Genomic DNA, 25,427 nt, shown 5'->3' on the forward strand with positions numbered 1-25,427 from the left:
GAAAGAAGAATAAGAAATGCCCTTTGCGTGACGACATCAGACTTTTTCCTTTTTTTGTTACGGCACTGAGCTTTTCCTTTAACCCGATGTAATGAGTAATGAACCCCACACCCCACAAGCCGGCACGTCGAAAATAAAAGAGTGCTGTGCGCATGCGTGTGGAATAAAGATATTTTGTCTTTTTTTTCCTGGACTTTATTCAAACAAACATATTATTATCCATTAACACATGAATCACCGTAAAGACTGTACTGTTTACATTAAAGCTATGAACATCGTCATGGTACAAAACGTGGGACAACATGCGCGGCCAGTTTTGGAACAGAAATGAGGGGAGGAAGGGTCCAGCGCCCCCTGCCGGCACGGCGGACCTGCGGCAGCTGCGGAGACGGCGAGCGGGACTGAATGTAACAAACTGCATTGCGGCCGATCTCAAACTCTCACTTGAACTAAAGTAACACGTGCCGCGTCGTCACAAAGCGCATAGATCCATTGTCCTCGTGTCTGCCCTTTTTTTGGTCAGAATGGTCACGCTCTGTCACGTGACATGCCCGGCCGCGCGCTGGCCTATTTACATTCTGCTATACGGTTCGGCCTATGTACAATGTAACACGTCTTCATTAGAACTCCACGACTGGTAAACACATAAAACCCGCATAATCCACGTCCGTGTCTGTACTCTCGAAAGTGACTAATCCAGTTTTGTGTCCGTGGCGCGTGTCCGTGTCAGGGGGGCGCGCGTTCGGTCAGCTGTTGTACTGGCACGCGTTGAGGCTCGTGCCCAGGCTCGTGCCCGGGCTCTGCAGGCCGCTGTAGCTGAACGGAGGGTGCTGTTTGGACTTCAGTCTGAGCGTGGCCAGGCTCGAGTTGCACGTGTCCCTGTACACGCTGTAGGGGGACCCCGGGGGGCCGTAGGGGCACGCGGACGACGACATGGCGGAGTTGATGCCCGAGGTGCCGATGCCGTTCAGGTTACTGATGTTGTTGAGTCCGGGCGCGGCCATGGCAGGTACCGCGGAGTGTCCCATCCCGGACGCCATCGTCATGGAGATGGAGTTGTGCGAGGCCGAGAACACGGACTGTGACGTCAGCGGGCTCATGGAGTTGAAGAAGGGGAAGTTCTTGGTGGAGAGCGGCGCGGGCGCGAGCCCCTTGTTGGTCCAGTTGTTGTAGGTGTAGGCGGGGTACATGTCGTCATAGGGCTGCACGAGCCCCCCGAACTGCGGCAGGTAGCTGTTCTTGCACAGGTCCATCTGCTGGTTCCGCTCGCGCTTCCGCCACTTGGCGCGCCTGTTCTTGAACCAAACCTGCACGAGACACACGCACACACTCAGCGAATTAGCAAAGAAACCGTGTTGAGCGCAGGCCTGTAATCTCACACAGATGCTGCAGCACTTCAGTCTGAGAGCAAACACGGGACCGGCCTGGGACTCATTCAGCCTCAAACATCTCTAAATATGACCTAATATTACTTCTATTTGAGCGTATTACCAAGCGGCACTAATATTTGCATGCACAGTCTTTATTCTCCCTGAGACCGTTGTGCGTAACATCTTTTTTACGCGCCGCCTTTGGCCCGTTACGCACAGCTGTGGTGCAGAGGGAATGCAGTAATGAGCCTGTTCCTGTTTAATAAACTGTTCAGACGCGGCTTCCACAACTAACCATAACTGTCCTCCATGACCTAATGTGGACACAATGTACTGTGTATTCATTTTAATATATAAATGTTCATCTCAGCGCAACATTTTTCCCCCTTCTCCTCTGTCACCGCCAACACAAAAATAAACAAACTCCAAGTGACAATAATGTAAACTCTTTCTCCTGTCCGAGTAATTCATGATTAGTAAGCTGCTTATTACGCAGCAGTTAAGTACAATTACCCAGTGCATGTTTATTTTCCGAAACAATAAATACAGCTGATAGAAGCGCGTCTATTTAATATGGGTTAAAACCCGCTGCTACAAGGCCGCTCGGTATTAGTCTGGAGAGATCTGAGCCCCGTGTGTGAGGCTCGTGCAACGTGAGAGGCGTCTGGAGCAGAGCAGGCGCCAGCTGCTGAAAACCAAAACCCGCTGCGATTGTCTGGTTAAGTCCCCGACACATTTAACCCAAAGAGGATGGCCCCTGCTCCGCGCGCCTCTGTCTCGTGTTCGGCCTCACTCATCCCGCAAAGAGCTTCGGATTTTTGTCAAATTACCTACTGGGGTCCACCGTGTTGGTAAAGATAATTGGTCTGGAATAGTACCCGACTGTGTGTCCTTGTGTCCATTTTTAGCGAGTTTGTCGATTGTACACTGCTTGAAACCAGCGCGCATGACCTACATATCTGTCCGCTGTCATTCATGCGCATTTTTTAAAGGATGTCCAAATTACGTGGCGCGTCAGCCTGCGCGCGGTTCAATTGTGTCCGAAAGCAAACAACTTTTACGCACGGCCTTGTAGATTGTATCTTATGACACCTGAGCGTGTAAATGATTATACATAACTGACAAGGAGGAGGTATTTGTAAACAATCCTTTTTTTATATATATATACAAGATAAATAATAATAATAAAGATGCGTAAAATTGTCTCCATAAAAAGAAAAATATTAAGCGCAAGTCAAATCTAAGACATGCAAAACAGGCTAATCCTTCATAAGTAGCTCTACTCCTGAACATTATCCGGAAAACGATCCCTTGGCACTGCTGTCACCCACTGCTCCTGACAGGTTAACCCAAATAGGAGATGGTTCAATGCAGGTAAAAAAAATAAAAAAAAATAATGTTGGGTCAAAGACAGTACACGCCTGACCTTAATCATTTTAGCCATGCGCGTAAAAGTTATGCGCAAAAACACATCTTTTGACTTTTATGTGTTGGTGCGCGCGAAATCTACCTAAAACCTAATCAAATCACCTGCAAGATTTTAAAAAACAGGACTATTTTCTGCAAGAGACATCATATTAGTAGCTTTTTAGTTTATTTAATCGTTTGACAAGATTATAGCCCAGTATCGATCTGCTTCGACTGCGCGCGCCCTGTGCGTAAAACCTTGCTTTCCATTCCGTTTTTCTTTACTATTACGCAGCGTGCAGCTTGTAATTTCACATGGGGATCTCACAGGACATTTTTTTGCATCAATAATCTTGTATGACTATTTTCCCATTTTCTTCTTCTTCTTTTTATCATTGTACACGTACGAGCTATTGGCCACACAGTTCCACGCAGATTAAACAAAAAACAAAACAAAAATAAAGGCCTCAGTGTGATCTCACCCGCACTCTCGCCTCGGTCAGGTTGGTCCACACGGCTATCTCCTCCCGCGTGCTCATGTCCGGGTAGCGGTTGCGCTGGAACGTGGCCTCGAGCTCCTGCAGCTGCTGGCTCGTGAAGTGCGTCCGCTGCCGCCGCTGCTTCTTCTTCTTCGGGTCCTCGGCGCCGGCGTCCTCCGCGCGCAGCTCGGCGCTACGCTCCTTATCTGCGCGGACACAACGGAGGTCAGTCACGGCGGGACCTTTCATAAGGGCCATGCGCGCGCAATAAGGGAAAGGAAACTATGGGCACAAATAATGCAGCAGAGTCACATATTGACTCCGAAGGACGGCAGTGACGGTAAAAAATGCCCATTTCGTCACATTTTGACTAAAAAGGTTCAAAATGAGGTATCTCTCTTGAAAGCAGCGCAAAGGGGCAAACATTAAATCAAATAAAAAAACGCAATTCCTTCGATTTTAAGCGACGCAAAGTTGCACATTTCTGACTTTAGGGTTGAAACGCGTATTTGTATTCATAATATAGGCGCATGTACAGGAACAGAAAGAGAGGACATGAATGCGTAAAAGTGTCAATCCATTCCACGCCATGCCCTGACTTAATAACAAGTAGGCCTGCAGTGAAAACAACGCAGGAAGAAACTTCAAGTGGAAAAAAAAAAAAAAAAAAGACGAGGGAGAAGAAGAAGAAAAAGAGTCTTTCACGAAACGGGTCTCAAACTTTTCCAAGGGCCACCTAATTAAATCCTAGGAACAACAGGTCTGTAGGTCAATCTGGACAAAACTAACATAACCCATATTGCAGCATAAATGAAACGGCCTGCGATTAAAATGAAGCGGGCCTATACGAGTCATTTTTCTTTTTCTTTTTTTGAGACATGGCCAAACAATTGATTTGCTCCGTAATCCCCATAAGGTGCTGCCTTTTTTTAATGATGACGCCAATTACGCTCCACGGAAAACATTTTAATTGCAGATAATAGTTTTGTTTGTTTGCTTTTGCTTTTATTCTAAGAATTGTAGAGGAGGGAACATGTTTGACACGATAGAAGAATTGGAACATCCTCATTTGGAAATTGTGAAAACCAACAAAGCTGCAACAGACATGGGCATTCTTCATTTTGCAAATACGAGAGCAAACCGGCCCAGCTTTTAGATGATTTTCCTAAATGAAAAAAATCCGACCCTGTTTTGTCATTTTCAAAACCAAAATAATCCACAGATGCGCCTTTATTCGCCAAACACTTCGCCGTTTCCTATATTAAAGCTCTCGTTCGCCCCTCGTTCGCCGGGACACTTGAACCATTGGACAAACGTGTCAGTTTGTGTCTGTCGTAATAAAAGCGAATATCGCCCTCTCTGCTTTATCTGAGGCGTCTCGCCCCGTTCCCGCGGCCCCGCCTCTTGTTAGAGTCTCCAGGGTCAACACGGGCAAAGGTTAATCCTCCCGTGAATGTTTGCCAAAAGAATAATAATAATGATCATCATAATAATAATAATAAAATGTGCAATCAGCGCTTCCCAAACAACGAGCCCCCGTGAAACTCCGCTGCTGTGGACAAAGGAGTGGAGGTTATTCGAAAATACGCACAGGGACGACCATTTAAACACACGCTGATTATACTGTATGTCCGAGCGAAATCTGCAGCGACGGCGCATTTTTACGCGCGGACATTTCTGACGTTTGCCGCGGAAAACTGACGTAAATACAAGGGGAAAGTATGGCAAGTTTTCTGTCATTTAATCTCATGTATTTTTGTGTGTAAATGGACCAAAAAAAAAAATGCATTTGTGCCTCTTTCTAATTTTCCAGAGGGGATTTGAATATTTTTTTTAGGTTGTACTTATTTGTTGATTTCGACCTTGAATAAACAGATATTTTGTCTATAGTTAATCGGAAGATATATGCATGTATTTGCCAGTTGGGGGGTTTAAATAAAATATCCCTAATAACCGAGTGCATTTTCTCCAGTTCGGCTTTACCCAATTCCAAAAGCTTATCGACTATCGTTTGAAAGCTAAGACCTACAAAAGCGATAGTAACTTTTTTTTCGTCACGTTTTCTGTTGAGTTTTCATCCTCGTTTTCGTCGCTATTTTGATGCTTAAAAAAAAAAAAAAAAGCGTTCAGATTTGGGTAAAGCCGAACTGGAAGAAAAAAAATGTGCTTGGTTCTGGTGGGGGTTAAGAGGTTAAAGGGTCTGGGGGGAACCTGACTTTTTGTTGTTGTTGTACAGTAAATATATGTTTTGCAACCACAGAGTCCGTTGTTATCACAGCAAAAAAAAATTAATAAACTTCACTTTGCGTGAAACGTGCGTATGATTCATTTTCCCTGCAGGAGGCATTGTGAGAGCTAGAAATGAGTTTGCCCCCAAAACTAAAAACGTCACAGTTTGAACAGGAAAAATCAGGTCGCTCATATTTAAGCACAGCCTGGAAAACTTGTGGAGAGTTTGTCGCTGCAATAAAGGGGCATTTTAAGGGAAACGTTCATTCTTTGAACTTTGCGCATTGTGGATTTTAAATGTATTTGTTTCCAGAAGAAGAAAAAAAAAAAGTATGTTAAGAAAGCAAACTGACCCAAATCAAGAGAGTTTTCCCCCGCAGTTTGTCCCCTCACACGGAGGCTTGGATCACATCTACCCCAGCACTGCACTCCATTGTTTCTCCGCGTTCAAACCTTATAAACGTGTCTCCTGCGCTTTTAGCCCCGTATATTTATAGCGCCTTTAATGCACTCGCTGACGTGAGGCCAAGCGCCTTCTGTCTCTCTCTCTCTCTCCGCTTCACATCGCACATTTTTCCCTGACAGACCCGAGGCGCGCGCTGCCAGCCAGAGACATGTTTGCTCCCCTCTCTCTCTCTCGCTCTGTAAACACGAGAAGGAGACGAAATGCGTGCGTAAAACAAAGCCGAAACCCCCGATGTAAGATTTACTATACGAGAGTGTTTAAAAAAAAAAAAAAAAAAAAGTCTCGGCGCGTAAACTGGAGGAGAAGGAGAAATAAACTGCCCCCGAAGCGTGGGTTTACACAAACAGATCCAAGGGGATGCTGTAAATGAGCGTAAACGTGTCGCGTATGCGGTGCGTAAAAGTTCTTTATATATAGGCTGTTTACTTTAAGTTTAAGAGCCCTGCGATAAATGTGCCAACCGTGTGTTTCTCCAAAACATTTAAGAATTATATTCCACGTGGTGACAAAGCAATAGAAGGGAAATATCCTTACGTGCCTCATATGTTAAGTTTTTTGGGTGTGTTTTGTTGCGTTTTTTAATTCTATGTTCTTAAAAGGTGTCACTAAAAGATGCAGCGTGATGTGATTGGTGAGCAGGGTGAAGCAAAAATCTCAGTCTGGCCAAAAAAATGATATAAATTCTACAAAACTATCGGCAAGCTTATCAGATAATGGAGAACGCCACGCGCACAGAGAAAAAAAAGCCTTTCCAAAAGGTTGGAGTTGTGCGTAAAAGTGTGTGGAGCGCTACGAGATTATGTCAAATCTAAGGCCCGCTTTGGTCGTTTCAGGTGTTTTTTCTCTCTCCATATAATCGCGTGCGTAATGCCCTGGAAAGCGCCATTTATTTTTATTTTTTTTATTTATTATTATTTATTTTGCGCTACAACAAACCGCAGGGAAGGCGCAGACGCATGAACGACCTCAGCGTGAACACTCCAATGATAAAGTTGACAATGATGTGACAGCGCGGGCCCCGCACTTCGGGATGATAAATGCGCACTCAGAAGCCCGTACGTTTGCTCATGCGGACCAAAAAAAGAAAATGTGTGTGTGTTGTTTTCAGATATCGGATTTTACGAGGCGTAAAAAAAGGCGTAAAAAAAAAAACCCACCACACTGCGGAATTAACACAAATGAAATAACAGTCTGACGCAGGGATTATACAAAAAAAAATGACGGGTGCATTTGAATACGCTTTGCCTGTGTGGTGCGTGCGTGTGTGTGTGTGTGTGTGTGTGTGTTTGCGTGTGTGTCTCTGCCATTTAGCTCCAGAATGAGCGTCGCGTGCGTAAAGGGAAACCGAGCTAAAAGTACTGCTAAAAAAGGCACGCACTGCGAGATATTCTGACGTTTTTTTTTTTTTCTCACGTGCGCCGACGTAGCCTAGAGCTTATACATCGGAGTGATCTCGCCACGTAATTTTTATTTTGGATTGTGTCCAATAGATTATTTTGTGCTGGGGCGTTGATTTGTGAATCGCGTTGAGCCTATTTTATTTCCGGATTCCCAAATGACACGAGCTGCTTGTTCGGATTCGCGGATTCGCGCTTGGAAACGCCGGGGACGACGTTCAAACGCTTGTACTTTAAACTTATATACATGTAGTTTAAATAAATACAAGGCTAAAGCGGGTGCGTAATACGCGTGGGAAAATGTAAAGCGCGCACGTCCCGTAACAGTCGAAGCTACAGCACGTAAAATAGTGGATCTCCTCTTCAAACCACCAGCTTAAATTGTGTCTGTTTTTGCCGAATCGCTCCTTTTACCTTGCAGCTCCGTGTCCGAGGACTCGCTGCTCGAGTGCTCCACCGCGCTCCGCCTGTTGCTGCCGGCGCTTCGGCCCAGGTGAAAGTGGCCCATGTCCCTCGCGTGTGTGAGCGGCGGCTGCCCCGGCTGAGAGGTCGGCGGCGGCGGAAGGCTAGCGCTAGAAGGAGGAGCGGCGGCAGCGGCAGCGGCAGAAGAAGCAGGAGCGGGGGCTACTCGGTCCAAATTCATCCCTCCACGAGACGAAGGGCGCGTGCAAACGGGCGGAAAAACAGCGGAATCCCGAGACGCTGCGAAATCATCCGGGTTCCCCAGAGGAAAAAGTCACAGAAAAACAAAAAAAAACAAAAAACAAAAAACAAAGCGACTACTCCGTGAAATAAACAAACGAACACAAGAAGAACGGCGTGAGCGGCTCTTCTCCCTCTTCCCTCTCTTCTCTCGCTCCTTGGAAGTGTGTGTGTGTGTGTGTCTATCCGCCGCGGCAGAAGCCTCAGTCCGCAGTGCGCTGGATGGAAGACGCTCCGCGCTTCACTCCCCCTATGTCTATGCCTCCACCACGCCCCGCCCACCGCGGAGTCACCGAGCAGCAAAACGAGCGGCCGAAGACAGCCAAAAAAGACGTCGAGGAGCAAAAAAAAAAGAGCACTTCCAGCGACGCGACGGGAACATGGCACGGAGCCAGACGCGGCAGGAACGCGCTGGACGAAGAAGCCAGCGCCAGTTTAGTTGTAAAAGAAAAGGGAAAAAAAGCGTATTGTCCAAAGGGTTTTCTCTGTGCGTAATTGGCACAATGGCGATCCGGCCTGGAAAGTATATGGAAAAGTTTGAGGGGGGGGGGAAATGAACCACGGTATTTTATTGAAGGAATGGCCTGCAGTTTGATAACGCGTCTCCAAGCTTTGCGTAAAAAGTCTGATTTGGAAAAAAAAAAAAAAAAGCGCGTCTTCGCTTTTGCGCGCACTCGCACAACTTTTGGCTGCATCCAAATGTTTCTACCATGTGGATTATCAGCTAAGTCACAAATACCTGTCTATATTTGACATCCCCCCCCCCCCACACACACAAATCGTTTCATTACAGCGTTCCCAAAAAGGTTTCTATCCAGGCAGGCGCGCGTTTTAATGACCGGACGCAAAAGCCGCGCGCAAGTTACCCAAAAGCCTGAAGAAGGTCAAATCCTTTATCACATCTGACCGCAGTCGCAAAGAAACGACTCCCGCTCTCGCGCCTGCGTGTTGTAGTTTCTTAATTAAAAGCAGCTTTGATCTAACAGCGGACACGTGTGTTTTCGTCTTGCGTTTGAACGTTTAGCCCATCGCAAAAGCCGGACTTAAAGGGCTGCGAAAAACCCTCACGGACTGCGCAGGCTCCGAGAGGGCCATTTATTTAGGGATTCCGGAGAGCTTTATGCGGATAACATCTTTGGCCTTGGAGCCTTAAGAGCGCGCACGGACCCTCTCCAAAGTGGCCGCTCGTCTCCTTTTACGCGCAAGACGATATTTTGGGAAACTGGGATTTCTACTACTACCACTACGACTTCTACTATACTACTACTACTACTACTACTACTACTACTACTACTACTACTACTACTACTACTACTACTACTACTACTACTACTACTACTCTTTTTTAAAGCGGAATGAACCCATGGAACTTTGGCTTTTGGCCTTTTCGGCGTGCGCTTTGAGAGGGTGCCTTTGCGTCGTGCGTTTTACGTTCCCAATTTGGGAGTTTTTGGACGTGCCATCGGATCTAGTGCCAACGTCCTTGATCTCGGGAGTTCATTTCAATTCTTTATATCATTTAGCCTTGTGTTTTTTTGTTTTTCGTTTTTTCAAAGCAATTGGCTCGTGTGACAACAACAAAATAAATAAAGCGTGTCCAGCAACACTTCACCGTCATTCATCAAAAAAAACAAAAACACCACGTTTATTTACGCAGTGTGTGTGTGTGTGTGTGTGTGTGTGTGTGTGTGTGTGTGTGTGTGTGTGTGTGTGTGTGTGTGTGCGTGTGTGTGTGTGTGTGTGTGTGTGTGTGTGTGTGTGTGTGTGCGTGCGTGCGTGCGTGCGTGCGTGCGTGTGTGACTGCATATGCGGTGTGCCGCTCCGTGCCGCATGCGCCCAGGTGCCGCGGAATCGCTGCGGCTTAAATAAACACGCGCGCGTCGCCGCCGCCGCTACTGTTGCCCTTTAAAATAAAAGCAGGGGGAAAAGTGCGCGTTTCAAGAGGCCCGCTTTGATCCACTCTGACACATGAACGATGGGGCGCAGATAACACACACACACAAAAACACACAACCAAGAGAGGGAGAGAGAGAGGAAGCAAAAAACATACAACGATTTGTCTTGTAAACCACTTCTGGACGAAACACTTTCAATGAAAATTCTATGTGTGCGTAATATTACGCGCATTAAACAAACGCTATGCGCACCGGTCAACGCCTCGCCATTTTCCGTAATGAAAAGAAAATGCCCTGTTAAGCAACTTTTACGCATTTTTTTTTTTTTTTACTATTACACTTTTACGCTTAGAGTTTGTTTTTTTGTAATTCTGGTTTAACTTTTGCATTATTCTATGTCTCTGTTCAACACATTTGTGGTTGTTGTGTCTGGGCCTCTCCCTCGCCTCACCCGCAGATTACGCACGGAGTAAATAGGCCATATATACCAATATATACATATACGTTTGTGTCGTGTATTCTGGTAGAAGTGAGTGACAGGGACGGCGTGGCGCCAGACTCTCTCTCCGTCTGAAACTGGATCAGACACACACACAAAAAAGACCCTGGAGGCCGCTCACTTTTAAGGAGAACCCTCAGAAAACACTTGTCTGAGGCCGAAAGGAGTGTTGTTTTTTTCAGCGCAGGAGCAAGCGTGTGTTTCTGCAGTGCGACGTTATTTTTGTGCGTTATTTCATCATCATGACGGAAATCTCTATTTGTGATGGGCAGAAGCTGCAGGGGGGAACTTCATTTGCAGAGTTTAAGGGTCGTGGTTAAATCTACCCAAAAAGGTTTGATGTTATTCATGGATCGACTTTTCCTCCGCAGATCTGTGTAACTGCAGCTTTAAATCAGTTGCACCTACACTGTAGTTTGAAGTATTTGTTGATAACTAAATACTAGCCTGAATTACTTAGCTTAAAAAAAAAAAAAGAATGACAAAAAGATGTAATTTAGTCTATTTTGTTCAAGACTAAACATTCAACATAGCATAAAAAAATGTCACAAAATAAACCTAGAATTGTAAACCGTAGCTTTTTCCAAATTGTAACAGATTGTCCCCCGAAATGTAAATGCAAACTCCAATCATTTTGACGCCTAAAAATGCCTCATTTTAGATGTATAATAGGTCGCTTGCTAGAAATGTTTGCAGCATTCAGCAATAGTTTAAAGTTGATTCCTAATTGTTTTCTTTCGCCAGCCTCTGTTTTATCTTGAGATGAGTTATTTGAAGTCACTGTTATTTATTTCAATTTGTGACAAATAGGCAATAATGTGGATTGTTAAAATATGCCGTACACTTTCTGGTTTTAAAAAAATGCCATAGTTTCAAACACCAGGAGAATAATGAAGGTTTGGATCAGGGCTGCCTTTCCGCGTAACGTAAAAACAAAGGCTGCTGTAATGACTTAATCACCCCGGCAATATATCCCTTCTTTCCACCCCTTAAAATGCCGAACACAAACCCCTACTGCTTTGACCGACTTGTTCTCCTCTGGCTTTGTCCTGTAAATATTTGGACCACATCACGGGGCCCCAAGTGATTGAAACTCTTCTTTTCCAAACAAGAAATGCTCCAAAAAAAAGTGAACTCTGGTCATTCTTTAAACCTAAACAGAACGGACTCCCACACGCCCGGCCTGCGGTGGGAGCGCTCGGGTGTAATCACAAAGGTGTGCGTGAAAAGACTTGGACCACAAGTGAAATTATAGGTAAAAATAGTCCATGACGCCTCACTTTACACGTACAGTAGAACACACATATATTACTATTAATGTTATAGAGTTAGGTCAGAAAAGTGCTACAAAAGATGCAAAATATATAATAAAATTTCACCCAAAAACTATTTACACATTTCTAAAGTTGTCGCCTTTTTCCATTTTTTTGGAGCTTTTTCAACATCACATTCAAATGGTTGCTTTTTTTTTTATATAAACTGAAAAATCTTCACAAGAACATGTTGAATTATTGCGCTGATTCAATGTTTCTCCATAGATTTATTTGGGAAATTGTAATTTCAATTTCCATTTTCTCAAAATGCATTTTTCTTATTTCATTGTGGCGGTAACATTTCCACTTTAGTAGCTCCTAGTTTGGGACTTTTGGAACATTTGGAACGAGTTTTTAAATATGTAATTCCTGCCTGCTTTGAATTTCAAACAACAAGGCAAAATGTGAATTTTTACAGATTTCCCCCCCCCCACATAGCTTATTATAAAAAAACATCTCTGTGAAATAGTCTGTGCAACTAATATGTCAGTAACATAAAAACATGAATTTGAAGCTGGCTCTGTCCATTATACAAAAAAATGTGTCTTTTAAAATAATTAAAAATAATGTAAAGCCATTAAATGAAATAAAACGATGCATTTTTTCCTCACATTAATCAAGCACATTTTCTTCAGTTTGGCTTTACCCAAATCTGAAAGCTTCTCGGCTGGAGCTTTCAGCCTCTAGGCCAGAGTGACGCCTCATTTGAAAGCGGAGACCTACGAAACTAAGATTTTTTTTCACACGTTTTGTCGCTTATTTGTTGCTTTTTCATCACTTTTGTGTCGTCTGTTTTGTTGTGTTGTTGTTGTGTTTCTGCTGCTCTTTAACGTCTCATTTTTGTCGCTATGTTGATGCTTTTTTTGCAAGAAGCTTTTAGATTTGGGTAACGTCGAACGTGCTCGGTTAAGGCGTGGGTTAATGTCAGTTATGAACACCTGCAGCGTCTCACCTTAAAGGCACGCTGCGGAACATTCTGGATTCTCCCGCTAATACAAAACACGCTCCGACACAGTGGTGCAGCGGGTAATTAAAGAATGGATTTGTATGAGGGCATAACCTATTGAAATGTCATATTTGGCATATTTGGTCCGAAGTTAAATAACCGTTCTTTTCAATAATGTACGACAACAGTGCTTTTACTTACCACTGGTCAATTCGAGGAAAAGTGGCTCTGTCAAAATATCACTTAAGTAAAAGCACTTGAAGTAATTTGCCATGGAGTATTTGCTGTGGAAATGACAAAATGTCCTAAAAAATTAATTTGCAGCTTTTAAAAGATGAAAATAAAATTGTGCCTGAATTCCCCTGCTTCTGTACAGAAACAGTACGGGGACAAAGCTTCTTCCTTGTGGCGAGTCATTGGCATTTGATAGTACACCTGCACAGTACCACCTACTGTTCATGAAAATATAGTGGAGTAGAAAGTATTATATTTATCTTTCAAATAGTGGAGTAAAAGTAGCTAGTTCTCAACAAAAAATATGACTCAAATATAGTACAGATCCTCAAAAACTCTACTTAAATAAAATAAATTCACTTTTTTTACTAACCACCTCCGGTAGTATTTTCATCAAGAACTTATTAATTTCTTCTCCACTACATATCCAAAAAGGCTCCACTGAAACACCTTGTGATGTTTCAGAACAGTAGGTGGCGCTGTGCAGATGTGCCACTGAATACCACAGACGCACCACAAGGACAAAGGTTTGTCCCCGTGGTGTTTCTGTATACTTTCAGGTGCGGTTTTCATGTTTTTGAAGCTGATTAGTTATCATTCTCAACACTGAAACTGATTTATTGTATCTACCTCCTACTTCCTTTGCAAACACTTCAGTACTTCATCTGAAGTACTGATATGACCAAGCAACATTTACTTATATTACAGTAATCTGTAACCAGTAGCATCTGTATGTTTACTCTCGTAATGCAATGAAGTACTCTAGACTCTGAGTCTGACTCATTCTCTTGTATACGCTCTTCAGCTTTACCACTAAGCCACAGCACTTATGACCTGTTGTCAAATATATAAAGCTTAACCTACGATATGGCTTCATCTGACAGGCCAAATCAGGGTGAGAGGGTGAGACATTCAGCAAATTATCAGAGCCAAGAAGATTCCAACCCATGTGGCTGACGACAGAGCAGTGCTCCGCATATGTGCATCAGCCTGAACCACTAGATTATTGTCCGTGCTGCTCTGCTCACTTTTGATTGGCATCTGCTTGGTATTTGAGATTTACATACAGTCGTCTGGACCGGGTTGGTAAATTGAGGATGTTTTGCTCCTTGCTGAGATGGAAGATAGAAGATAGAAACAAAAAAAACATCCTCAACTCAACCAACCCAGTCCAGATGATGATATGTGTAATTCTGTACTACAAGGGCTAATCCCTGGACGACTGAGAGCCTTCACAAGCGTATCTGCTGTGTGACATTTCGGTGAGCCCTGTCCCGTGCCGTTGGCGTAGAGATAAAGTATAGCAACTTAGCACCATTTTCTATACCATTACCCGGCCATGATTTTCCTCCGCGCTGTTGCATTGTGGGATATGACCAGCGCAGATCCGGCGGCTCTCGGACTAATGTCCCTAATCCAAACACGTCTGAGTCCACCGACGGGGCGCTGCGGCCGCGTGACGGATGGGTTTAAAAGCCTCTCGATCGTCCCGGGACACGGCCAGGGCAAACATCGGGAGGAAAACATCCTTCATCTCAACGAGGACTTTCAGATCAACTGGACTCAAGGCGGAGCAAAAGTACAGACGCCACCGGGCAAGCGTTACTCCAGCGCTCAGGCAGGACAGTTACTTTATTTATTTATTTATTTAAGTATTCAAAGTAAAAAAGTACAAATCGTTTGGAATAAGTGCTGTGAAATATAATGTTGCAGCTTCCAAAACAAAAAAAAACTTGCGTACGAATACACTTGTACGGCAACACGACGGGGACTATTCTTCTTCATTTGACAGTGCGCCTGTACACAGCGCCACCTACAGTTCTGGAGTGTGCATTAGGAGGATTTTAAAATGAACCAAGCACACGGACAAATCGACTTCTTTCTTTTTTTCCTTCTTTGGAGCCTTCATAGAAATGTGGTGGAGTTGAAAGTATTGCATTCGTCTATCAACAGTAATAAGTCCTCAACAAAAATACCACTAAAGATCTTTTACTTTGTCCAGTCACTTGTGGTTTCTGCCCGTGTGCTGTTTTCTAGTTATATTTGTGCAAAACTGCATCAGAAAAGAATCCAGGTCTTTTCAAAAGTGACATCCGATTCCAAGAGCTGTTCAAAACAGTCGCTTCGATCACGATCTTCCATGTTTGTGTTTGATGATGGAAGTTACAGACTCAGCAAAGTGTCTCGGTGTTGGTGGTATATACTGTATGTACTGTATATACGTAGATGTTTGTACCCGCTTTGGTTCTGACTGGTCTAAAACATAAGGGAGAAAGCTTGTGGCACAACACAGCCATACTTTTAATGTGCATTTGCTCTTTCACAAATATCAGGTTATGGAGTTTTGTTAAGCAGACTTCCCTTGTGCATTCAATTTGAAATCATTCATCAAAACCGATGCATATTAGCGAGCGCAATCTGGAAAATAGTATATACTATGACTATTTGTGGTTTAAGTGATTTAGTATTATCTCTATTACAGCAGGCCTCCAAATCTGCCACTCGATTTGGACATGAGCAAACACTTGGTAAATGACCCCCCATTGACAGCGTGTAATGTTACGATACGATAATGTTACGATATGATAATGTTACGATATGATAATGTTGCGATACGATAATGTTGTCATACGATGATGTTGTCATACGATGATGTTGCGATACGCTAATGTTGCGATATGATAATGTTACGATATGATAATGTTACGATATGATAATGTTGCGATACAATAATGTTGCGATATGATAATGTTACGATATGATAATGTTGTGATACGATAATGTGACGATACGATAATGTTGCGATACGATAATGTTACGATATGATAATGTTGCGATACGATAATGTTGTGATACGATAATGTGACGATACGATAATGTTGCGATACGATAATGTTGTGATACGATGATGTTGCGATACGATAATGTTGCGATACGATAATGTTGCGATACGATAATGTTGCGATACAATAATGTTGCGATACGATAATGTTGCGATACGATGATGTTGTCATACGATGATGTTGCGATACGATAATGTTGTGATACGATAATGTTGCGATACGATAATGTTGCGATACAATAATGTTGTGATACGATAATGTGACGATACGATAATGTTGCGATACGATGATGTTGTGATACGATAATGTTGTGATACGATAATGTGACGATACGATAATGTTGTGATACGATAATGTGACGATACGATAATGTTGCGATATGATAATGTTGCGATACGATAATGTTGCGATATGATAGTGTTGCGATATGATAATGTTGTGATACGATAATGTTGTGATACGATAATGTTGCGATATGATAATGTTGCGATACGATAATGTTGCGATACGATAATGTTGTGATACGATAATGTTGTGATACGATAATGTGACGATACGATAATGTTGCGATACGATAATGTTGCGATACGATGATGTTGCGATACGATAATGTTGTGATACGATAATGTTGTGATACGATAATGTGACGATACGATAATGTGACGATACGATAATGTTGTGATACGATAATGTTGTGATACGATAATGTTGCGATACGATAATGTTGCGATACGATAATGTTGCGATACGATAATGTTGTGATACGATGATGTTGTGATACAAAAATGTTGCGATACGATAATGTTGCGATACGATATGGTCAATTTTTCAGCAAATTGTCGAAGTCACAAAAACAGCACCAAAACGACGCTACAATGGAACTAAATCAACGTTTGCACTTTTATAGGGATTTTGCGATATATATCGTGGTTTCTTGCGATACGGATATTGCACCACCTAACAATATGATACAATACTTTTTGCGAGACATTGCACAATACAAATTGCCCTTGTGCAGCGCTATTGCATCGTGACTAAAGTGTATCGTTCCAGCCCTGCTGACTCAATAGGGCTAAGACAGTTCTGAGATCTAAACAAGGATCAAACCAACTCAAACCAGGGCTAAACGAAGGTCTGAACTATTCAGAGTGAAAAGGGATTAACTTGGACTTTGGTTTTTCACCAAAAGTCTATGGGATTTTAACTTTTGGCCCCAGGGAGGAGTACTCAAGTAGTGGGAACTGAACCAGACTGAAAATAGTTCAAGGATGACCATATTGTGAAGGAAAGACAACAAGACAACAAAAGGGGGCCAAAAGTAAAAGGGTTAATCCAGATCTGACCTAGAACTAAACTAAACCAGGGCTAAACATGACAAAATGAAGACTAATTGGTGACTTAAAGTGAACCCCGACTAAAGAAAGACCGGGACAAAAACCAGGACTCGCACTGCAGCGCTGTTAATCACCGGGGAAAATGTACTGAAGGTTTAGTCCGAGAGGAGGACACAGGGACCGGGTGAAACCGGACTCTACGGAAACCCGAGAGGGACACACGGAGGAGGCATTGCCGTGGTGATGGGGCGTTCTGACCCAGGCCCCGCTGTAAATAACAAAACAAGCCAATGGCACAAAGAGGCCGAGCACTTAGAGAGATGAGCGGCGAAATGAACTCCGAGATGAGGAGCAAAAACAACGCTGTGCTGTTGAAGAGGTCAGCACTGTGAGGCTAAGTATCGTTAAGTAGAGTCCCCTGGTCTATTAAGCACATACTCCATACTACGGTAGGATATTGATCAAAAGTTAGATATGGGCCTATTTAGACTCAATATAGTTCCATTTTTCTGTTACTTAACTTAAATGTGATTCTGTTTAATACACATAAGTATACTGGACGTACACTCTCATTTAATTTACTGGAAGTACAAAGTCTTATTTTATAGTACACTATACTTGAAGTGCATTGTCTTTTTCATAGTATACTTGAAGCACACTGTCCTATTTTAAGTATTGAAGCACACTGTCTTATTTTATAGTATATTTGAAGTTCATGGTCTTATTTTATAATATACTTGAAGCACACTGTCCTATTTTATAATATACTTGAAGCACACTGTCTTATTTTATAGTATGCTTAAACATAAATACTAAAAACTTTGCAGATCTACATGAAATCATGGATGTATGTAATAAACATATTACTTTTACATTATGCAGTTGTTGTCAACAATAGTGTAATAATGTTTTAAACATAGACAAAGGTTTTTAAGCCATCATCCAGACTTGGGAGTTTTAGTGTCGCGCACTTGTTGGCTCTCATTAAGAACGGCTAAGAGCCTTTATGGCAGAAGTAAAGATGTGCCATCTTCAGCACCATGACAGATACAACCCTCAACTTTTACCTAAAATCCTCTGCAGGTTATCCATACGTTCAATGACAAAATGTAGTATTTCTTTGTAGAGTCGGGCTGATTTAAGCATTGAGCTTATGCTTCTATCAAAACTTAAACCAAAAAATGATCAATAATAATAGGGTTTGGCAAAGACGCCCAAACCACCAGTTGGGAGCCACTGCCTCATGGGATCCTCCTGTACGACTGAGAGTTTGCTCAATCTAACAATGGTCTGATATTGATAAAAAAAAGATATAAAGAAACGTTCCTCTGCGTTGTTGGCAACATTCCGGATTTGGGCCAGTTTGGTCTCTTAATACATGAACAAAAGAAAAGCCTAATCTCCACAATAACAGGTTTCACTGTTGCACGGATTCAACGCATCTCCGTAGATTTATTTGGGGAAACTGTGAATTGAACTTCAATCATGGACTTAACAATATTTTTAGGAGCTTTTTTCCAGTGGGTTTTTAATATCTAATTCCTGCCTGATTGATTGAGTTTTAAATTTCAGAAAACACGACGAAATTGGAACTTTTTTACTTATTTTTGCACAAATGAATAGCTTATTTGTAAACTAGACACAATCAAATAAAAAATCCCTCTTTAGCTTTACACATTTCTCCACAAAAATAGCCACTGCACTGCGCGCTCTTCATCCCGAGATTGCGCCCGACTGGCCTTGCCCTTGTGCGCCTCGGCGTCTCCGTGCGTCACATCCAACCACCGCCATCGCCCCCAGTGCATTTCAGACAAAAAAAAAAACACTTACGAATTTGACTTATTCCTTTGACACTAATTGGATGTAACGAGCGTGTTCACAGCCTGCTGTTGGCGAAACATTTCCAAGAAACCAAAGGCGCGCGCTCCAACATTGTGCTTATTTTTACGCAACTTTTACGCATGGCTCTTTTTCTTTTCTTTTCTTTTTTTTTAGGTATACCAAATCGGCTCCAGACTTACGAAGACATCCTGCACTGCCTCTAGTTTACAATTGTGCAGTATTCTCCCCCCCCCCCCCCCCCCCCCCCCCCCCTTCTCCCAAAGCATAAATCTCTCTTAATGAACGAGCCTGACAGCGCAGCAACGACCAAACTGCGCCAAAGTACAAGCCGGCGCCCCCTCCATTTGCATCTCGTTATCCGCTGCGCTCTATCCGCCGTTTCGTTAATGACCACATATCTCACACTTCTCGCACGAAGGCTGGCCCCGTAAAAAAAAAAAAAAAAAAAAAAAGCGTGAGCAGCTAAAGTGGCGGGTGGCGGGTCACGTCATGTCTGCGTGCATGGTGTAGAAGAAGAAGAAGAAGAAGAAGAAAAGGAAAAAAAGGGACAGAAGAGTGGAAAAAAGAGGCTTTTACCTGAATCCACGCAGGACATCGCGCTCTTGGACAGGTTCAGCTCCATCCCCAACGCCTGCAACACGGAAGGAAATATCTATATTAAAACAAAAAACAAAAACAATATTCAGTGTGTTTCATACTTAATTAAAGGGGTGCACTTCACTGAAATACTTTGGTTTGTGAGGAATTCGAATGAAAAAGCGGAGTTACAAAGCAAACTGTGGATTGAAAAGGGGGAAACTCGCGCTTAGTTGAAAAATAAAGGATTTGGAATGTTTGGTGTTGATCTATGAGGGAGAAAATACGCAATTGTGGATAAGATGACTGATCTCTTTTGTCAAAATTTGAATGGTTTGAGTGCGTTTTCTTGCGCGCAACGCTGCACACTACCTGGCCACCAAGTCCTGCTCCTTGCAATAAAAGGTCTACATTTGCATGAAAAGCTGTGAATTCGATGGCAATTCAGTTTCAAAAGCAATACGAGTGAACTATTAAAAAAACATATTATGTTATATATTAACCATTTGCCGAAGCCACATTTGTGAAACACACACTTGCGCACTTTGCATTTGCGCACAGAGTCCTTCAGTAAATCCCTTTCCATCACTTGCACTGCGTGAGGTGCCTTTGCCTTGATTGCAATGTCTCAGAAAACCAAATAGTAAAAAAAATAAAAAAAAATAAAAAAAAGAAGGCCAACACATACCATCAGAATCGTGTGTAAGACAGTACAGCAATAGGGACATTTTTGTTTATATCAGAAACATAACAGACTTGTATGACTCTTGTTAATAAACTCTTGTTACACCCTTGCTTTGACAGCTTTAGCCAAATGAGTTTGTGTTTAATCTTCTGAAAGGGAATTTGGGAATCAAATGTCAAACTCTGAGTCGGAAATTGCAAAAATAAATCATTTTACGCCTTCTCTTCTCCCTCATTCACGGAGAGAAGAATCGTAACGCGCTGCTGCAATGAATAACAGAATGGACCAAGAACAAATACATTATTAAAGTATAAATTAGAAATCTGTGCAGCCCCGGAATCACTCACGCCCCCCTCCCCCCCTTCCTCCATGTTTTGGCCAGCATGGAGAGACGCGTGGGTCTCGCCGTTTTTTTACGCGCGGCTCCAAAGCCTGGACATCCCCGACGGAGCCGCGTTTACTCACCTTCACCGGTGCGTCCCGCGACAGTGACCTAAACTCTGGGGGTGAGACCGCGGGCTGAGTCCATGCAGCTCCGTCCGCTGCGTCGGTAAAAAAAACAAAAAACAAAACACAAAACAACAAACAAAAGGAAAAATTCCACTCCGGGCCCCGGCTCATGCGTAAAACCCGTCCCCGTCGGGTCTGTCGACGCGCCGTGTATCCCGCGCGGCTGTAAGGCAGAGGACGCGTCCCCCCCCGTGCGTCGTGACGTCACAGCCCCCACCCCTCCCGCCTCCACTCTCCACGCGCCCCTCTTCTCTTCTCACCACAAGCGCGAAGACGTAATCGATAACTAATCATTGATCATCAAACGATCGATCACAAAGAGGACTCCGCCTTAATTTACGCACACGTGAACCCACAGAAATGAAACAAATGCCTTATAACGCACACTGCAATCGAACATTGTTGGTAAAATACGCCACCCAGTTGCATGAATTTACGAATTATAGTCACTCAATTATTTTAAGTTCAATGGAAAAAAGCGTAATTTATCCATTTTATCCAGAGGCGCGGGCTGAAAATGTTACGAGCCTGATCCCTGGCAGTCATTTCTATTTTGTTTCGGTGAGTTTAATCTGACAATTCTGTAAAATGGACCAACACACAATATTTCACACATATTTATCTGGTTTACATTTTTAATTTTATTGTCCAGTTTCAGGCTTTGGGATTTATGAAACAAATGGTAATCCTCTGGCATACCCCCCTGTCTCTCTCTCTCCGTCTGTCTCCCTCAAAGCTTGAACTCATTTGTTGGTCAGCGCTTCAGGTCTTCATTATTTCCGTCCCCTCGTTGTAATTGCATCACATCTCGTTCGGTCATTTGCAGTCTTTTGGGGGGGTCAGCGGTAGCAGCAGAGAGCTTTACGCACGGATTTCACGTGGGAGCGTAAACAGGCCAATGCGGCGCTTTCCCTCTGACTCCAGCGCGTGGATCTGGTGCATATTTTAGGGATGACCGTGCGCACTTATTACTATTGTGCCGTTAGCAGTAACTTTCGTTTCGTTTTGTCGAACATTTGGGCCGTGCACTTTGAATACGAACATGTACAGATGATTCAATGGGAGATGTAACATATATTTTTGAACATTTTATTCATTGCGTGAGACAAAAGATTCACGTTCCAGTAATTCACGTTACGTTGCAGTATAGTTTTACGCACAGACGTGGACAGTTACATTTACTCGAGTAGACTGTGTACTTGAGCAACATTTTTTTTTTGTAGTTTTATTACACAGTAACTTTTACTTAAAAATGCTTTTTTTTATTTTTCCAAATGATTCTGCGGTAATAACAGAAACGTAAAAAAATGACATTCCAACGGACGTAGGCCTTGTACCACCGTGAGAATCCCTTTTTTTTTTTTTTCTTCACTCCCTTTTAAAAACTGCCAGACGACTTACTAAAATTCTAACACTAACTACTTAATTACGTTCCCTACTTAACTTAATTAAGCAGGGAAAACGTAATAAATTGCTGATCGATTTCTTATATAAAAAAGGTCAAAGTTTCCATGTGAAAAAGTTGTATTTTTTTGCTGCTTATTTGGCACACAATGCATTTCTGAAAATCCTGAATGGTGCAGAAACTTCAGTCAGATATTCTGCATATTCAGTCCTTCTCCTTGACCTGACCATTCTTTCCGCGCTCCAGTTGCCTTGAAGACAAAGCGCGTCTTCCTGTGCACAGAAATCAGTGCTGAATTCCTTATACTTGGTTATGTACACCTGGTCGGTAACACAGTCAATTTACTCCAGTACTGCAGTTTTTGAAGATCTGTATTGAGTAGTACTTTTGTTGACAATTTATTACTTTTATTTGAAAGATAATTATACTACTGTTCACTCCACTACATAACCATAAAAAACTCCAAAGTCAAAAGTCCATTTGTACATGTGCAGATGAGAAATGCCACTGGTTCACCACAAGGAAGAAGATTTGTCCCCATTGTGTTTCCATACAGACCTTAAATTCTTGTGAGTTTATTTGAACTGATTTGTACTTTCCACTTTGATTGCTTCAGTAACTTTGCATTTTAAAATAACCTTTAATGCAGAAAAAAAAAAAAAACATTTCATTTATGTGAGTGCTTGACCTTTCAGTGACCCAGCGCCTTCACTGTCCACTGTCCATGGCCTCTCTAGGACAATTTTGTTTTTTTTTAGGGTTTTATATTTTTTATATTTATATTTATTGGTTTACTGGATGGAATGTATGCGTAACCATGGAGACTGTTCCACCAGCAGTGAAAACCTACCAGAAACTCAAAAGATATGCATCTGTATTTAGCCGGAATATTACAAACCGTTTCAGATATTTCGCAAACACATCATCTCCACATTGACAACTCCATTAATCCCCTTTTGGCGTCTCCAACTTTTCCAAACTCCATCTACGCGTCGGCCCGTCGTCTTGTGGGGCCTCGCGTTTCCACATAATGATCCTTTTCTTTTCCGCAGGGCTGCAGCTCCTAACGCGCGCGCTCATGCTCCCCCTCCCTCCGTGCGTCCCTCCCGCGCGCACGCACATACTCCCCCCTACCTCTCTCCCTCCCTTGCGCGCACGCTCATACTCCCCCCTCCCTCCCTCCTTCCCTCCCGCGCGCACGCTCGCGCATTAAGTGTAATTAGGGCCGCGCGGGCTGCAGGTACAGATGCCGTGATTACTCAGCCAGCCCCATAAGTGGGGCCCTGGAGCCCGGGTGGTGAGGCCAGCAGGCTGCCGCTCCCGGGCCCATGGCGATGTGGGTGATTAGGAGCGAGGCGTGTGTGGGGAGAGCAGCGAGGGGAGGGAGGGGAGGGACCCGTCTGATGGTCACCTGGACGGACAACCAAAACACTCATTTATTTATAATGCACAAGCACATGCGCTGGGTAATAGCAGTGTGGAGTCATGGGCCTTATCATAAAGTGCAACTATGGAGGTAAAAAATAAACATTATTACAAGGCATTATACTCAACCTCCCGCAATACCAATTAAAGCCCCTGGAGCAGTTTCTTTCTCCTCGTAGTGGAATATATGAGTGTTGTGTGGCAGGTTGCACCGTAAAAATCACAGAAACGCAGTTAGCCGTCTGAGCCTGTTCTTAGCCAAAGTCTTCCCGGGCCTGAATGGTGAAGCCAGGCCCAATATCAAAGTATGGCGAGGTGTGACGTGTCCATTTCGTGTCATTTGTATCATTTCTGTGGGCGTCTTTATCAAAAAACATTCAATAAGATGATGCCGCTGGACCCACAAAGAGCAAAAACGTAAAATAATTTAAAAGGGGAGTGGGTGTTGTGCAAAAGAGCTGTGTTTCGAGTGGCTTGCACATCTTTGATAAATCTTTTCACCAGTGGCTATTTTTATAGCAGCGACGACTGCTCTCAAAAAGCTCCTCGCGAGGTCCTGCGTATCCAGGAAATGCTTTCTTCACCTCTCCGGCTCTTGCTAAGCTTAATCCTCTCATCGCGAAGTGATGCGGTTTTCACAACTCATTTAACCATCTCCATGGTCCAGGAACCGAAAGAGGAATTGATCCAGGAGCGTCATAGAGGCCACCGTGATGGAAAATAAAGGACGCTCTGCTCGCCACCCCCTCAAATACGCATTAATACACTTTTACATTTGGCTCAGAGGACACTTTTATACGTTAATTCTTATCATTCATCATGGCTAAATAATGGCTAAATGCTAACGGCTATAGGCAGTTTCCATGTGAAATATAAAAACTGCTAAGCCTTGCGCTACTTTTACCTCTGGCATTGTGTGTTGTCATGACAGTCACGTACTCTATGTATATTGTAAAAGAGGACAATCAGCATGTAAAAAAAAGCCTTTGCCTATACATTTAATTCTTAGCTGTTTCAGCATTTTTGGACGGCGACTCACTGCTGCCAGTGTGACTGAAACGTTTTTGACTGAGGTTTCTTGTTAAAACATTATACCAACTCGTTCAAACGTAGATGACAACTCGTTTTAACATATTTCCAAAGTCGTTAGAATGATGAGAATTGTTCAAAATAAATAAGTAGCACCAATATCAATAAATAAATCTGTTTCACTTGCTCTATCTTCACATCGGTGAGGCTTCTTTTCGTAGCATGTTGTCATTAGCAACGTGTATTACTAGGTGCAATTGTGTCGTTCAAACAACTTTGGCAGCACGTTCAGATGAAATGTTTCAGTCAGAGTTTCCGTATTCTTGACCTGTAGGATAAATGACGCTTCAGCGCAAATTCAACCTGGGAGACGAACCTGCAGCTTTCATTCATCACCTCATCAACGGCAACATTCACTAATCATCCAATCACGGCCCAGCTCAAGCCACACCTTCACGTCAGCCAATCATCACAGCTGCTTATTCCTGCTTCAGCCAGGGTCCCCTTCTTAAGCTCCCCGGTCAATCACTCGACCATTTCCCAGCCGTGCTGCGACCCTCCACCGCCCCTCCTCCGCCTGGCCTCTCCTCAGGCTGCTCATCGGGTCGACCAGCCGCCCCGGGTCTCGCCCCACCACCACCAGTGTCCGGGCTCCGGGGGAAGATTCTGACTCATGCATCGATGCCATGTATGCCATATTGTTAACGCAATCTTCCGCCAGGGTCCCAATGTTCAATAAAACCTCTCTAACGCAGTCTGTCTTTGTGAGTCTTCAGGTTGAAATATTGTTTGCATTATCATTGCAGTGTTGCGCCTAGAAGGTTGTGAAACAAACAAAAAC

At 43.3% G+C, this 25,427-nt stretch overlaps 1 protein-coding gene across 2 annotated transcripts; it reads right to left on the reverse strand.

Annotated features, from left to right (window-relative positions):
* Window positions 1-210: 210 nt before the first annotated feature.
* pitx1 (paired-like homeodomain 1) lies at window positions 211-20,844 on the reverse strand. Of its 2 annotated transcripts, XM_079566584.1 has the most exons (4): window positions 20,683-20,844; window positions 19,533-19,587; window positions 3,260-3,462; window positions 211-1,307 (listed from the first exon to the last, which is right to left on the reverse strand). In XM_079566584.1, the coding sequence occupies exons 1-4, from the start codon at window positions 20,836-20,838 to the stop codon at window positions 747-749; spliced, it is 975 nt and encodes a 324-aa protein (XP_079422710.1). In that variant the 5' UTR covers window positions 20,839-20,844; the 3' UTR covers window positions 211-746. The 2 variants fall into 2 exon arrangements, with proteins under 2 accessions (XP_079422710.1, XP_079422709.1); XM_079566583.1 differs by lacking the exons at window positions 19,533-19,587; window positions 20,683-20,844 and adding an exon at window positions 7,763-8,372.
* Between the last annotated feature and the right edge of the window lie 4,583 nt (window positions 20,845-25,427).

The sequence above is a fragment of the Gobius niger genome, assembly GCF_951799975.1.
Source record: "Gobius niger genome assembly, chromosome: 11".
Classification (NCBI taxonomy): Eukaryota; Metazoa; Chordata; class Actinopteri; order Gobiiformes; family Gobiidae; genus Gobius; species Gobius niger.